Source organism: Chaetodon auriga, chromosome 21, assembly GCF_051107435.1.
Source record: "Chaetodon auriga isolate fChaAug3 chromosome 21, fChaAug3.hap1, whole genome shotgun sequence".
NCBI classification, from domain to species: domain Eukaryota; kingdom Metazoa; phylum Chordata; class Actinopteri; order Chaetodontiformes; family Chaetodontidae; genus Chaetodon; species Chaetodon auriga.
In genome coordinates, this window is record NC_135094.1 from 4792703 (window position 1) to 4808399 (window position 15697).

Here is a 15697-nt window from a genome sequence, read left to right on the forward strand (position 1 = left end):
GGAATGAGAGTGACCTTTCTACCGCTTCAGAAGGGACACGCCCCCCTCTGCTGCATTCACGTTCTGTCGGAAATACCTACAAAAATGTAAGGTGCACTTACACCCACAAAATGTCAATTACTAAGAATAATACCTTTGACAGCCAATAGCTGGTGATGATTAGTAGTAGCTTTGTTCCTGTTTTTGTTTACGATAGTGGTAATATCCCAAAAACTGGAATGATGTTAGGGGTAATGCATGTTGTCACAGAGTGCCTTCTATATACATGCAAAAACACAACATACACAGATTAATCCAAAAAAATCCTATAGAACAGTAAAACACTCACTGAGACCATTTCAGCAGAATTAGTACTTTTACTTTTGAGCGTCTACTTTAAGTACATTTTGTTGACAATGCTTAAATAAGATTTTGAATACAATTCTTTTACTTGTCGTGGAGTATTCTCGCGGTGTGGTAAATGTAAATGATGTCAACACTTTTTCCCCCGCTGCCGGGTGCAGTGATGAAGAGCACAATATACTTCACCACAAACCTGAGAAGGGTGCTTTCCGCCGGGACCCTAAACGCAGCGCAATGCTGGGCGTCAGTGCTGAGCGCCGCCTCTCTGTCAGACGTGCGTGTTGTTGTCTCGCATTTCTTCACTCGTCTGTGTTTGTATTTCTGGAAAAACGGGACGTTTTACACTCTGATATTTCAGCGTGCAACAACACAAACACAGGAACATCTCCAGCAGCAGGTTCATCCTCTGGACTCTCCGGAAGGTACGTTTCCTGTGTGTTTCTCCGGCTTTGTTGCTCCCTTTTCTCCCCTTTTGCTGGTAATTACAGTCATTAGCATCCATCTTGGTAGGAGATAATTAAAACCACTGCAGGGAGAAACGCTTGGCCCTTTATCCTTCTGAAAACTCTACCTTTGTGTGTTTTATGAGATTTATAACTTGTGTCATGCCACATGCATCTTACCAATTAAAACACTGCCATGTTCCTGTAATACAATAAATCAAAAGGGATAAAGATAATAGGCTTCTGACTTTGCATGATCTCACTCTGTTGGTGATTTCACTCCATGTGCTGGTGCTGAAAAATCTCACATTTGTTTTTTGTAGTTGATTCCCGTGAGAGTAACTGGCGTGTGAGCGCACTGTGTCAGGTGCAGGACTCAGATTAATCACTGCAGCACTCATCCCTCACTTGTGTTTATGAGCTGCAGCCTGCACATGTGAAAGTGTCCATCATCATCTCCATGGAAACACGGAGTAAAGCGGTGATGTCCACTTCCTGCAACAAACACAAGGAGATAAACTACTGTAGTTTAATCTGCTCTGCCGTTTGAAGCACGTGAATGCACCACTTATGTGCTGTACTCTGCAGCCAGTCACCATATTAGGTAACGCCTTCGCTAATGCATGACTCATGGTGATGTAGCTCATCATTATAGTGTCGTGAATTCCTGTTGCTCATTCTTAAAAGAATCAAACAGGCACTATGAGTTTTCAGGGTTAGTTAAAGGGGCCCTCCACCCGGTTTACACAGGAATTTGTATAGGTTGTTTGCAGTCATGTGACAGTAAATTCAGATGGAGGGCAGGTAGTGGATGTATGACATGGGGGTAAAGTTCTTACTGTGCTGGTTTGGGTGAAACTGCATAAATAAACGTATAAACAGAAAATCAGACGTTTTACGTTATGCTTGTTTGCAAGGTTAAGTCTTTAAAATCACAGGGCGCGTGTCTCCACATGCTGTCGGCCATGTTCACCTGCAGAAACAACTGTTTGGTTTATGTGGCTTAAGTTGTGAGGATAAAGAAACAGTATGAAGCATCTTAAAGATATTTACATTTAACAGCACAGGAGACTCACAACAGGCAAATGCTTTTCCGTTGATGTCAGGATGTGTTGCAGATACACGTCTCTGTGCCTTTGTATTATACTTCAGCTTAAATCGAGCATTAGTCTGGTCCAGTGGTAGTTATGGAAGACGTGAGTGCAGTTTTCCCACCTTTAAGCCCATTTAGTGAGATTTTTTTTGAGAAGTTTTAATAATTCACCTAACACTGAAATCTCCCTGTTCCCACCATCAAGCAAAAGTCTGAAGGCTGCTTCTGGAGTAAAATAAGGACATAAGCACAAAAACTATGGTGCCCGGCTCATTCTTAATTAATGCCTAACTAATGCATGATTTATCATGTTCTAATGAATGCATTAATGCGTCATATATCATGGCGCTCAGGATGAATAAATGATGAGGTCGCCACCGGTTTTGTGTCCCGTTGTCAATTTATTTAGAACAAAGGTAAAAGCTTTGCACGCTGCGGAGGTAAAATCACACAGATGCAGCAGGAATAGTCTGTCAGTCATTAACAAACAGCTCAGTACATGAACTGAAGAGCCACAGACAGGATAATGTCATGGAAAGCGAACGCTGAGCACAGGTAATGAGGACGGTCATATTCAACAGATGTGTTCGTTTAATTACCGGAGGACATGATCATGCTGAATATCACTTCTGTTATTTAAATGTTAATTATCCACTTATTAGTCTGAGTGTTTCACAGGTGGACGGTATATTCTGGTTGGAGTTTCTGAATTGGCCTTAATCTGAATGTAAGATTTGTGCTGATGTTGTTCAGGCTTTAGGAGCGTTCGTTGGACGTGTGCACAGCAGTCAGACAGTCAGCTGGGTGCATCGCCTCGTCAACAGTTTGCGAGGCTGGGGTAGAGATCGTGAAGAAAAGCCCACATTTCTGTCCATAAGGAGCAACACAGCTACTTTTAAACATTATGAAAGACTTGTATATCAACAGGATTTGGATATAATATCACAGCGACCTTTTTAAGGAAACGGTTGAACAAATGAAAGAGGGAGGCGGTGGTTGTTAACTGGAGTGTGCAAGGCTGCATGCAAAGAGGAACATAAGTGGAATATTCATTTTCATTAGCCAGGTAAACAGTTTAGTAGGAATATTTTTCAAAATAAGGGCAAAAAATTGAATATTTTGTGCAGGCAAACGTAGTCCTTGATTAGTGGGTACTTCTTGAATTTAGATCTGAATTAGTTAGCTGTTGTTAATTCATTTGCATGAAGCTGTTTTTTTTTTTTTTTTTTTTCCATCCAGAAATGAATGAATTAGTGCAGTAATGGAGCCTATTCAAGCCTCAAACTAGAGCCTTTATTGCATTAAGAATCACTGAATGCATTGCAATCTATTATTTTGGAGATAAATATTTTACTGGTGGCATTAAGAATGAATTATAATTCACTATGAATGGCTCCAAAAGGCACTGTACATGTGGTCCTCATAGAAAGTGTTACTGAAACATCTTCTGGGACCAGTGCATCTTAAAAGTCAGCAGAACGACAGATCGTCTCAAAGTATCAGCTCCATACAGGATGACTGTGCGTCCAAGCTTGCTGCATTTACTCAGTGTTTAGACCACTGCAGTGAAATGATTCCGTTATTGTTTTCCAACTTTAATGTCCAGTGACAGCAGTTCATGTAACATGATGCATTCAAGCGTTACATACATTCCTCCATTAGCGTTACTCATGCATTAAGGCACAATGAGTCACGTTTTGGTTTCACATCATGTTTCTGTGGCTCATGAGTTTGATGCAGCACCGTATAATTACCAGAACCACATTTCATAAAAGATCTCATAATTACGAGATCTGTATCTCATTGCTATGGAAACAGCTTGGATCCAAGTTTACTTGCTGCCAACTGTTGACAGCAGACTGAAACAGCGACACGGGATTTAGGAAGTGGGGCCGTGACTCGTGTAACCTGCCTCCGGCCCTGTCTCAGGTTTGACGAGATGTCGTCCGTGTGGGAGCCGTCAGGCTATTCGCCCTGCATAGAGATCGACTCCAGCTCCGTGAGGTGCAAAGACAGACTCGCCTCTCCGGCCTGGCTGAAGCAGGAGCAGGACGAACTGCGCATCATCAAGTGGGAGAACTTTCAGACGGGAGCGTCAGCTGATGCTGTTCAGGACAACACGCCCAGCAGCGCCATGTCTGGTGAGAGCGCTTTCATGCAGAATCCGCTGCTGTTCTGGGATTATTTCACTGGCATCAGCTTAAACCGTCAATATGCCACTGTTACGTCCATTTTTACTGCTTGGTGCAATGAAACAAGTGTTAGTCTCAGCCTTTAGGCGCTATTTAAGAAAATTCTGGTTATTTATTTGTTGATCTTTCACTTGAACCGACATCTTGAAAAACTCCAAAAAGTCTGAATGTGAAATACAAGAAAAGTGGCCACTTCCTGTTTTGTGCCATGAAATAATTACATTGCTTCCCTCATGTGATTTAGAAATTTGCACTTGCACAGATGAGTTAAATCTGTGTTTTACTCAAAATTACTGACATTATCCCTATTTGATATCAAGGCTCTGCGTAACATCTGCTTCCTGAATGAAAAGAACAATGATTCTCCTGTATTTCTTATTTTACCGTTGACTCACATGACAGATTTGCATGAGATTAAGATCACAGATGACCTCCACCATCATTACAAATTACTAGATGTCCACAGGTACCATGCCAGTCCCATGCCAGTTGGGCTTTATTGTTGCAGTGGTCTTGTTTTTTTGATGATTTCACTCATGTCTCGTAGCTGAAATTGTAATGATATGTGCATGTTTTAATACCTTCTTCAGTTCATTTTTAAAACAAAAACACTTGTACTTAAGGGAACTTCAAGCTGTGTGTTTTAATGATCTCCACACGGCTGTGGTGTGCTCCTCCAGCCGGCTCACATGGAGAAAGCTTACCCCCGCGGGTGCTGCTGACCATCACCAAGCTGCAGTGCATGCTGGAGAGCAAACAGGAGCGCATCACTGCGCTGGAGAGGCAGGTAGAGGACCTGATGCAGGACCGCAAGTTCCTGAGGAGCCAGATCGAAAACCTGACGAGTAACCGCACCATGCCGGCTTTTGCATCGCCCAGTCCAGTGAACGAAGGTTTGTGTCTGAGGGGAAGTTGCATTTGACTTAAATTAACACCAATCTGAAGCTCTCATTCATGCCGTTGGTGTCGTTTTGACAGCTCCCAAACCCAGCAGAGTGCAGCACTCGGAAAACAAATCCCGGAAGAGAGAGCGAGCTTCCTGTAGTTCCTCGGACAGCAGCGACAGTGGCTCAGAGGAGTCAGACGCCTCTGAAGTTTCAGCCGCCTCGAGTGAACCCAGAAGGAAGAAACACCACAAGGACAAGAAGAGATCGAAGAAAGGGAAGGACTACAGCAGGAAGAGAGGTAATAGTCATGTCTGTCAGGGTAACGCTTTACAGTACGGTGCATCGTAGGACCAATGAATGAAAGAGGAATAGATGAGAAGGAGTTCCTGAATATCTGATATCGTCTAATGAACTAGCATCTAATGATCAGCTCATGGATGTCTGTGAATCCATATCATGGATCCTTCCTGATTAACTCTGAATAAGCTGCTAAGTGGCTCTCAATCAATAACAAATCACCGCTTCCTTATTGCCTCCATGTCTGTTGCGAATTTTGTCCCCACAAGCAGTGGATCATCATGAGGGTCCAATCATTGCTGCAAGATCATCTGTCTGTTGAGTTAACCTTATTTTTTTCTTGGTGGCCCCTTCACTCTTCCCATCTGACAAATAACTACTGTTAATAATGGAGACGCATCATCCACAAAAGTCTGGCTGGGATTTACACAGAAGTGTAATAAATAAAAAAGCCAAATCAGTAAAATAATACAACTTTAGGAATGATTAAAGCATTTGCATTTCAAAGCAGATGAACAGCTGTGGCTTAAAAAATTAAATTGCCCAAAGGATAAAAATGAGGGAATCTTAAATTGTTCTGCAGGTTCAGTAAAAGCAGCTGGTGCCCGCAACGTAATCAAGAGCCCACATGAAAAGACAGCAAATTAAACAGTAAGGACCTCATAAATAAATAAAACCCAGTGTCCATCCAGCGGCCATCCAGCCTGAGATATGTACAGGGGGTAAAACTTCATTAATGCATTTAGCTATTTAAGACAGCGCAGAACACAGCAAATGTGGGAAAACTATACCAAAATTTCATCAGATACACTGGATACGTAGTTTACATATTTTGTCATCAGATTTATGTATGAGATAATTTTGGGAGCCTTTTTGGCCCCTGTGGCATTGCGTAACTTGCAGTTCCTCAGTTGGCTGCTGAGCCCTTATGGGCGTGCAGGTCATCACTGTTCTTGGGGGGCCTGTCGGGGGAAACCGCCAAAAGAAGCAGCCTTCACCACGCCGACGTTCTCGATGATGATGACAAATTTACAATTGTCTGTAAGTACAACGCTGTTTTATGGTTTACTGTAAACATTCCTTACCTGTCCGTATTAGCTAGATAATGTTAAAGTTTAGGCCGATGGGGAAAAAGTGGTGGGAGCAGTGTGATTATAAGTGGAAGACTAAACTCTGCATCGCTGTTAACTGCAGATGCACCCCCTGTTTTCACAGTACGAGGGAGGAAAGTTCAGGAGTGAAGATAAATCTGGAAGCAGTGAGGGAAAAGAGAAAAGATCAAATCTCTGGAGGATGACAGAGAGTTTTTCAGGCCGTGCCTCACAGGATAAGTAGACATCAGTGTGTACTTCACGCCATTAAAAGCTAGAAGAGGCCTCAGAGAGTGCAGCACCAACCGTGAGACATAACCTGTGGATGGGACACCACCTTCGGCTGGATGCTTGGCTCAGAAATGACAAATCAAGTTTTTGTAGACCTGTGATTTGCAGCTTTACCCAGCAGAGATTGCATTTCACCTCCTTTCCATTTATTTTTTTTTTTTGAAAGCAGTTCAGCACAGAAGTCTTTGACAGTTGTAAAAGTCCTGTTTTCTCTTTAGGTGTGGACAAGAACTGATTCAAAGTCATACTGTGATGACCTCAGTGCCATGTACTTCACTTCCCTCTGCTGCGTCCGTAAAAAGCAGAACTAAGACTGTTCAGGTTGGCACCAAGTGGCTTTTGACCAGCAGATGGTGCCAGAAGCTCAGAGGCTTAGATAAACCTGCTGCCTGTTGTGTGTGAACACTCTCAGTCATCCAGGCTGTGGTTGGATCAAGGCCAGTCGGACTTGGTTGTAGAAACGTTTCGTCTCTGGTCTGCGGGGCGTCTTCACTTCCTAATGGGTGTTTAACCTCTGTGGGGTTATTATCAAGGTCATTGATACCACCTGGTTTGTAAGTGCTCCCGGCTGTGTAATGGCAGTCGTTAGAGTCGTGACATTGTACTTTCTATAACCCAGACTCAGTTCAGCTGCTGCCTTGTACATAAAGACACGTTTTTATACAAGTGCACGTTATGCAGTTCTGCATGCGTTCCTGCAAACCAGCTATGTCCACCCTTGTTATCTTGAAGATGGAAAACAAGGAGTTATCTGTGGCATATATTCCAACAGTTCTGCATTTCTGTGCAATGGACGCTGGAGTTTTTGATTAGGAGGTACTTAGAGGTGATTGCACAAAGTTAAGGAAAAGGCTTGGGAGCTGCATTTAAAGTTATTGCAGCTGTACTGCTGTGTGTTCTTCTTGTTGAGTTTTGTTGTGCTCTCTCTCTCCTGAGCTCCTCCACGTTCTGCCCTCCCCGTCCCCTGCAGTGAGTGATTGACCACGGCTGCCTCCTCTTGCTCATTAAGGTCGGAGTACAGAGAGTAGGAGAGGAGATGCATGCGGTGCCAGTGGGCCGTTTGGCAGCTTTGGCCTTGTTCAGACTGCCAGACCGAATCTGTTATGGGGACATGCAGATTGTATCAGATTGATTTTAGAAAGTCTGGACAAAAAAAAAAAAAAGACAAAACACATGAAATGTGATTTTTGCAGACTTGATCCAAGCCACATTTGGAGGTGGTTTAAAATGCGATTCCAATCGGATTTCTACAGATGCTTCTCAGTGGACGATCATGCTGTTCAAATCGGATTTCAGAGTGTTTCGTCACACCCTCAAATCCAGGGTGATGGAGGTGCATCAGAGCTGCTGAGCAGAATCCACGCTGGATATTTAGTGTTGGTTCTTGATTAGCAGTATACTTTAAGTTGTTGTTTATTTTCTGTATATATATTTTGACTGGCTTCTCTTTTGTGTTTAGGAAGCTAGTTTTGTGTTACTGTCGGGGGTTTGTTGTAAGTGAAGTACCTTTGTTTTGTTTTATGTTGTTAATAAATTCCTCATTTGTGCTTCTTTTTCTTGGAGTTGCTTTTTATTGTTATTCCTCTCATCTCCTGGACACTCTTAGGGAACATAACACAAGGAGTTAAGTTTGAGGTCAAGTACGAGGCAGTGAACAGCAGAGGTTGTGTTATGCTGATAAAACCCTGATGGAGTTGTTTCACCGAGCCTTCATTGAAAGAATTGTCTGCTTTTGTCTGTCGTGCGGTTTGGGAATCTATCTTTGAAAGATAAATACAGCATCAGCCAAACTGTTGAGTGTGCAGATAAGCTTAGGCAAGGCAAATATTATTTTAAGTGATGGCTCCCATCCATTGTGCCATGAAGTTCAGCTGCTCCCTCTTGGACGATTGAGGACAACCAGGTGTTCAACAGGCAGGTAGAAAAATCGTTTTCATCCACAGAGCCATTGCACTTCTAAATGAGCATTTTAAACAACCCAATTTATTTATTATGAGTAGCCCAAAGTGATCTTGAACTATCTGCACTGTATTGTTTCTAGTGCCATATGTAAATTGCCTGTACTTTATGTGTCCTTCTGTGGCACAAATTCCCTTTTTTAGGGACAATAAACAAACTGAACAGTTTGTACTGTCAGTTTCCTGTTTTCAAAATGAGAGGTGGAAGCAATGCTGGACTGTTCTGAAGGCAGCGGCGAGATGATCACAGAACATAATAACCATGATGACATGTTGGCTGTTTTGTTGTTTCAGTCTTGACCCCAGAAGAAGCCATGGAAAGGTATCAGCGGGTACTGCGGGTGGTGAAGGAAGGCAACACCAAGTCTGCTGCCTACGATCTGGTGGGCGTAGACAGGAAAACTGTAGTAGACACAGCCCCAATTTCAGAGCTAAACGCTGTGAACGCTGCTGTGTATAAAGAGGTGCGGACCACAATGGGGAGAGGAGAGACGCTGTCCTCCTTCTCCAACCGCTGTAAAGCTCGTATTGTGCAGGATGGCTTGGAGGGGAAGGTGGAGGAGATGAAGATGGCTGGGATGTTATTAGAAATATACAGCAGGATCAAAAAATGTTAGGTTTTATGGTTTGTTTTCTTCTACAAGAAGGGTGCACAAACAGTTTATTTTAAGTTTGGATTCTAACTGTATTACCCAACAGTTAATGTGTAATATTGTTTCATCACATTATGTTCTTGTAAAGAGCGGCCATGTTTTCCTAACTGTTAGTGCTGCTGTGTAGGTTTGCAGTGATGGTGCAGGTCCCCTCCTCTGCTATAAAATCGATTCTATCTTTCTCCTGTTGTGCTTTTTTGTTGCTCTCAGTTTTTTCATTTTGCATTTTTTCCTCAGTGATTAGTAGAAAGCACATAAGACATGATTATAATAGCATAAGAAAGCACTTATAATAATGAACAATTATGCATACTGATGAGGGTGGTGGGTTGCTTTACTTGAGGGGGCACAAAAATGGTAACTAATGGTGAAGTAATCGGAAAGCAAGCATTATGCATCACCAGTAATAAGCAAGTAGTTATTTATGATAATATATGCATGTAGCACTTTTAAATCAGACGTTAAAGTGCTTCAAAAGTGGTACTAAAACCAGTAAAACAGCTCATTTAAACTGAGCAGCACAAAAATGATCACATGGTAGTAAAGGAGTAAAAGAAGCAGATTAAAGCAAATATGCACATACATCAAGGCACATAAATATACACACAAACAGGCCTGTACTTTACACACACACACACACACACACAAACACACACACACACACACACACACACTGTACACATGCTTCACCACAGGTGTGCACATAACATACGAACACATAAGAAAGGCATCCTAAAAAATGTTTTTAAAAGAAGATACAGCTGTTGAGGATCCATCTCTACGGGAAGTGGATTCCAGAGTTTAGGGGCCCTGACAGAAAAAGCCCCTCTGCTCATGAAACTGGAGCAGCTGATTAGATGCTCTAAGATTTGTCAGCTGTGGAGGGTGATGGGTGACTTTAGTTGATCGGACACAAAAATGGTAACTAATGGTAAGATAATCAGGAAGTAAAGATGGATCATGAGGAGCCACTCGTGATTATAAACTAGTTGAGGGGACAATGTTAGCAGGTAATCAGGAAGTAATGATTTGTCATCGATTAAGTACCATTTAGCAGCTTATTAATTCAATTAGGAATGATGCATCAAGTTATCATGTAGATTCACAGACATCCAGGAGTTAATCCTTCGATACTAGCTCATTAGATGATATCTAACAATCTGTTCATGGATCAGAGTTATTCAGGAACTCCTTATCTATTTAGTAACTAACCATTAATTCCTGATTTATTCCTCATTTGTTCCTTATTAACTACTTGAAATTTTGTGTAAGGGTACCAAACTGGTGTAACTGGTATCCTTGTAAATGTATTCGTTTTCAGCTTTTCTATAGTTCAAGTCACCTGTTCTAACTTTGAAAAACAGATAAAAACGAAATGCTCTTTGGATTGACCACAGTGCACACTGTTAATTGCTCATGCCTTGTCGCTCATTCCTCCAGCCACCGGTGTCCAGTACGTCATCCACCGCTACAAACAGGTCCTGTCGGCCTTCATCAAGAAGAAAAGCATGAGCGAAGCCTTCCGCCACCTGGGAATCGACCGGAACACCATCGCCAACACAGCGTCGATAGCGGAGCTCCATCTGGCCGGCAAAGACATGGTCCCCTTGGTGGGCATGTTTCGCCAAGGAGAAGAGACTCTGGTCAGCTACGCCCATCGGTGCACCTTGGCCATCGACAGCGACGCTGACCTGTCCAGGAGAATAGACCAGATGAAAGCCAACGGCGAGCTGCTGCCCATCTCAGGGAAAAGGCCAAGGGGGTTGCATTCTCACCTGCCTCAACTGGGGGGCGCTGCAGAGAGCATTTTAATAGGTTGATGATTACTTCATTGCATGGAGAATGGGCGAAAGATAATGTCTCAAAATGACCTTTTGTTGGTTTTTCCCTCAATCTGAACTGCTGGATTTAATTGTTTTATGTAGCATTTTTGCATTTCTTAAAGTCGATTCCCATCTCAAGGAGGATGTTAATTATTTTTATGTCCACATATTCATGTTTAGGATGTATATTTTGTACTTGATAGCCAAAAAAAATATTCACAGCTGCTTTTATGACTGGAAATGATGGATTTTTTTTTATTGTTATTTAAGAGCAGAAGTGTGTGTATTGCTCGAAACACCCACAAGATGGCAGTGCTCCCTTATTAGATTTACATCTGACTCTTGTCATTTACTCCAAAATGGTGGATCGTCAATTTCCATTTTCCAGCTCCTAGTTTTGGTTGGAGGGATACCTTCATGTTCATGGACTTCATGGAAATACTTTTGTTGAGATTATCCTGTGATTGATTATGCTGTAACTGAACTGAGCGATTTCAAAACTGCATTTGATGCAAAGTGTGTTAATGTGTCTGAACTGCTGACAAATGGAAATGAAAACACTGTCTGAGCATTAAGAGATTTCACTGAGTTACGTCGCCTTTGTTTTTATCTCAGGGTGTTTTTAACTGTATCAAGACACTGAGACATCACACTACTGTACATGACCTTTAATAGAGCTTTTGAATCTGATCCCAAAATGGTAAAGGAGTAAAACATCAGCATCACTTCAGTACGAATCTCTACCTTCTGTGACTGTGCATGGTATTAAACGCGGCCCTGCTCTCAGAGCACATTCTTCTTGTGTCTCTTGACCAGAGGAATGGGCAGCAGCAGCAGTTGTGTAGACAGATGGGAAAGCTTGGTCGGACATCCTTGGGCGATGGTAAGTGTCAGTGCAAAGTGTTGCCATTGCCTTCCCTGCTGTTTGCTTTTCACATGCAGTGACAAATTACTTGTGCAAAGCCATTAAAGGGGCTGCACCCAGGCTGTTTATCTTTGCATGGGACTCTGTCACTGTCACTCCCATTCACACGCCGGCTATCTGCTTATCTTTCACATCCCAATCCGTCTGTCCCCTCCCTCTAACCTCCCGCCCTCCTCTGTTATGAACTCATTCAGTCGTCTGTCATCACCCATCACTTCTCCATCTCTTCCTTATCCTTCCTTTTCTGTCCGTCTCACCTGAAACCAAAAGCTGGTGGAGTTGTTGTCGGATGGTGCAGAAACATTTCGTGCCAGTGGAGGCGACCGCGAGTGGCTTCAAGTTCTTCTCAGCCTGTTCACAGCCAGAGGGGACAGGTGCATGCTGGTCTGCTCAGCAGCATGAGGTAGGAAAGGGTGGGTGCATCTCATCTCTTCCCACCTCCTGAGGCATGCAAATGTCACCTCTGCTCTCCCTGTCACCAGCACGAGATGTGAAGACAGGTTTTCTGCAAATCCTGAAATAAAAAAGGACACTTGAGCGGAAGGTACAGGATGTTCCTGACGGGTTTGGCGGTTTCATTTTTGCACACTGCCCCTGTTGGTCAGCATGTCCCTGAAAAAGGCAACAAAACGCAGCCTCCACCTGCTCATACTCCAGAGTGGCAGCTGTGAATTTGACGCTAATGACTCGGGGCAATGGAGCTTGGAGCTGAAGATGGAGATAGGATGTGGGCCTAATCGAGCCTGAAGCATTCTCTCCTCCTCCCCCGGCCTTTTGACTCACACTGGTTTGGGGCCAGCTGGGACTCCATTTTGTGTCCTTCCTGGTTGCAAGTGCCACGTCATTGCGGGGGCTCCAAGTGGCTGATGGGTACAAAATCACCCCTCCTCCTCCCCCTCCTCCCTGTCCAGCTTTGATCCTGACCTTGACAAAAAGAGCATCTGGACGTTCTCACAGAGAGTAGCTTGTAATAACCACCAATCACCCTCTTAATGGTGCAAGTAAAATGTGTTTGAACTGGTGAGTTCAAATGGGCCGGGGTTATGTTTTGTTGTTACACTGCCAGTGTGTGCCAGACCTGCTGAGTAATAAATGCCTCAGACATATTATATAAAGGATTACAGGGCTTGTAATGGAGCAAAAGAGCTCAGACTTGAGCAATTGATTTCATGCTCTCTGGGAAAATGGTTCTTGGTTTGAAAAACATTGAATTTAATGTCACTTTTTCAGATTATTGGTAAGGTATTGAGTAACCAGTTGTGTTGACATCTTGGGATTATGGTTTGTCCAGCAGGTTTTCAGTGGTTTGGTGCAACATTTTGGCATTTAATAGGAGTAGTTAAATAGTTACATTTGTCCAATTCTGTTTGAAATACAGTATTGTTTTGAAGAAACAGTTTGACATATTAGAGAAACAGCAAGCCTTGCTGGTGCACTAACTTTCTGGAGTCTTAGGTTGACAAGAAGAATCCAGGAAATTGCCCGACATAAAATCACAACACGTCATTTTTACACGGGATTTTGTACAGATTAAATAAACTATACACAACATGCTAATTACTGCACTTTAGAGGTACTGGTAGGTGAAGGAAGCCAATCAAAAGCAAGCTATCTTAGCTTAGCATAAATAATCTATAAGGGGGAAAAGTGGCTCTGTCCACCTTTACTATTTTGGAATGGATTTTCTTACCTTTAGACAGAGCAAGGCTAGCTGTTTGCCCCTGCCTCCACTCTTTGAGCTAAGCTAAGCTAATTGGCTGTAGGCTAGCTGTATATTTGCTAGACATGAGAATAGCATCAGTCTTCTTGTCTCTTAGCATCTTTGGTATATACCATGTTTTCCATTTTAGGTCAAATTACTTTTATAATTTCCTGTTTTGGGAACAAATCAAATACAGTTTAGTCTTACAGATTAGCAGCTCTTCTCTCCTAATTAGAGATCCCAGCGCCTGCTGTTTAACATGCTTTGTATCATTAGTATGTCTGCAGGGTGCATCTGCTGTTTGTGAACTGTAGTAGCGACAGGATCAAGCTTCAAACTCAGTGATACATCCCCCCTGAGCAAAAATGACAACTTCATAGCTAGAGGACTTGTCAAAATATCAGCAGTCATCAGAGTTACTCGTGTTTCGCCTCACATTTGGAAGCACTGTGGCAGGCAGGCTGCACAGAAAGGACAGACGGGCTCAAACTGATTTGAATTCCTGAAAATGAACATTTGACAGTCGGTCTGAGTGAGTGTCTGAGCCTCTTCACCTCTCCTTTGCCCTTGGTCTTCTCGCTAATGAAATCTTAAAATAACCTGCTGCCTGCTGAAAAAGTGGGTCAGAGCACCAATGCGAAGCCAATTCAATACAAACGCATCAAGAAGTGCATTATGGGTATTTCCCCCTGTGGTGGAATTGAGGTGGGGTCGGAGTCTGCGTACTGGTGGATGCCTGTTCATGTCCTTTTTCTACTGTGGCATGAGACGGCTGGTGGAGCCGTCAACAGCAGTTTTTGTTAATGTACAATCATGGTTTCTTCCTCAGCTGTTTCCTGGGAGGGAAAACACACGTGGACATTTGTTTTCCTCCACGTTGGGGTCAAATCCCTGTGCTTATTTGCTGCATGGCACCACTGGATGAGCAGGGTTGCTTCGGTGTAGCACACTACCGAGCTGCTGGTGGTGAGGGGCACTAGAGGACAGTGTTGTATCCGGTTTCCTCTTGTCATGTTCTATTGTTTGTGGCCAGACACGTCATGCAGACACCCCTCAATGCACAGTTTGCCCCACTGCAGCTGATTAGATGCGGTCTGACGGGTCACAAGCTTCCACTGCAATCTTTAAATCTGTCTTTAAATATGCATATTGAAGCAAAGACATAGATAAGAAAATGCTTAAACAACCCTTTTTTCAGACAAAAGTGCTATGTTTGCAATGTCAATTTCTCATCCCTGCTGCTCTTTTAAAGACTTCGGGCTGTCCACACTGGCAAATATATCCAGCCAGTGTTATAATTGTCATTAATGAGACTTCTCTTGGCAATTATAAAACAGAGAAAAAAGCCAAGATGCTAATCTGAAACCACAGAACCCCTCTACAATGACAGCCGTCCTGCCAGCGCTGCTCGATCAACAAGTCTTGAGGTATTGCTGGTCTCCATCTGGCTGCCACTGATAAGAACTTACTAGGGGCTGCTGGATAATAGTCTTGCAAGCTTAAAAGCAGGAGGGGGTGGGGGTGGCATAATGTATTCTGGGGGAATCCAGCAAACAGGACCCTAAAAACCAAACTGCAGCCCCCCCTCTGAGCACTTTCGGGCAAAGACAGCCCCTTCGATGTAGTTGGTGGGAGTGGAGGGGTGGGGTGGGTGGCGACATCATGCTGCCACAGATTTGCCTTGAGCTTAATATCATTTCTGGAGAAACAAGATGGCTGCACTCGGCCGCAACGTATGAGGCGCACCCATGAGCTAGCGCTACAGTAGCACAGTACAATGATTGGCCAGGGGTGTATGGCTGAGCTTCCTCACTAAAGATGATGTGTTTCCTCCAGATACAGCACCTGCAGGGCCTTGTGTCTGTGCACTGAGGGAAATATGGAAAGCTGGTATGACCTCTATTTTCAGGGTCAGAGGCACTGACTGTTTTTTGGGTTTGTACCCCCCAGGTGTCCTCAGACTGACAGGGGTGCCTCACGGGAAATGAGAGAGCAAAAAA

The 15697-nt window shown here is 43.4% G+C and overlaps 1 protein-coding gene across 1 annotated transcript; it reads left to right on the plus strand.

The window, feature by feature from the left end:
- Positions 1–624: 624 nt before the first annotated feature.
- LOC143339959 (uncharacterized) lies at positions 625–11650 on the plus strand. Its single transcript, XM_076761522.1, has 5 exons — positions 625–764; positions 3808–4019; positions 4751–4963; positions 5049–5255; positions 10688–11650. The coding sequence occupies exons 2-5, from the start codon at positions 3818–3820 to the stop codon at positions 11065–11067; spliced, it is 1002 nt and encodes a 333-aa protein (XP_076617637.1). The 5' UTR covers positions 625–764; positions 3808–3817; the 3' UTR covers positions 11068–11650.
- Positions 11651–15697: the final 4047 nt, after the last annotated feature.

What these genes read in the sequence shown, in the direction of transcription:
- LOC143339959 (XM_076761522.1), top strand. Translation starts at nt 3,818, where the DNA reads ATGTCGTCCGTGTGGGAGCCGTCAGGCTATTCGCCCTGCATAGAGATC. An exon ending in GCCCAGCAGCGCCATGTCTG is followed by an intron (nt 4,020 to 4,750) that starts GTGAGAGCGCTT and finishes GTGCTCCTCCAG; the next exon opens with CCGGCTCACATGGAGAAAGC. An exon ending in GCCCAGTCCAGTGAACGAAG is followed by an intron (nt 4,964 to 5,048) that starts GTTTGTGTCTGA and finishes TCGTTTTGACAG; the next exon opens with CTCCCAAACCCAGCAGAGTG.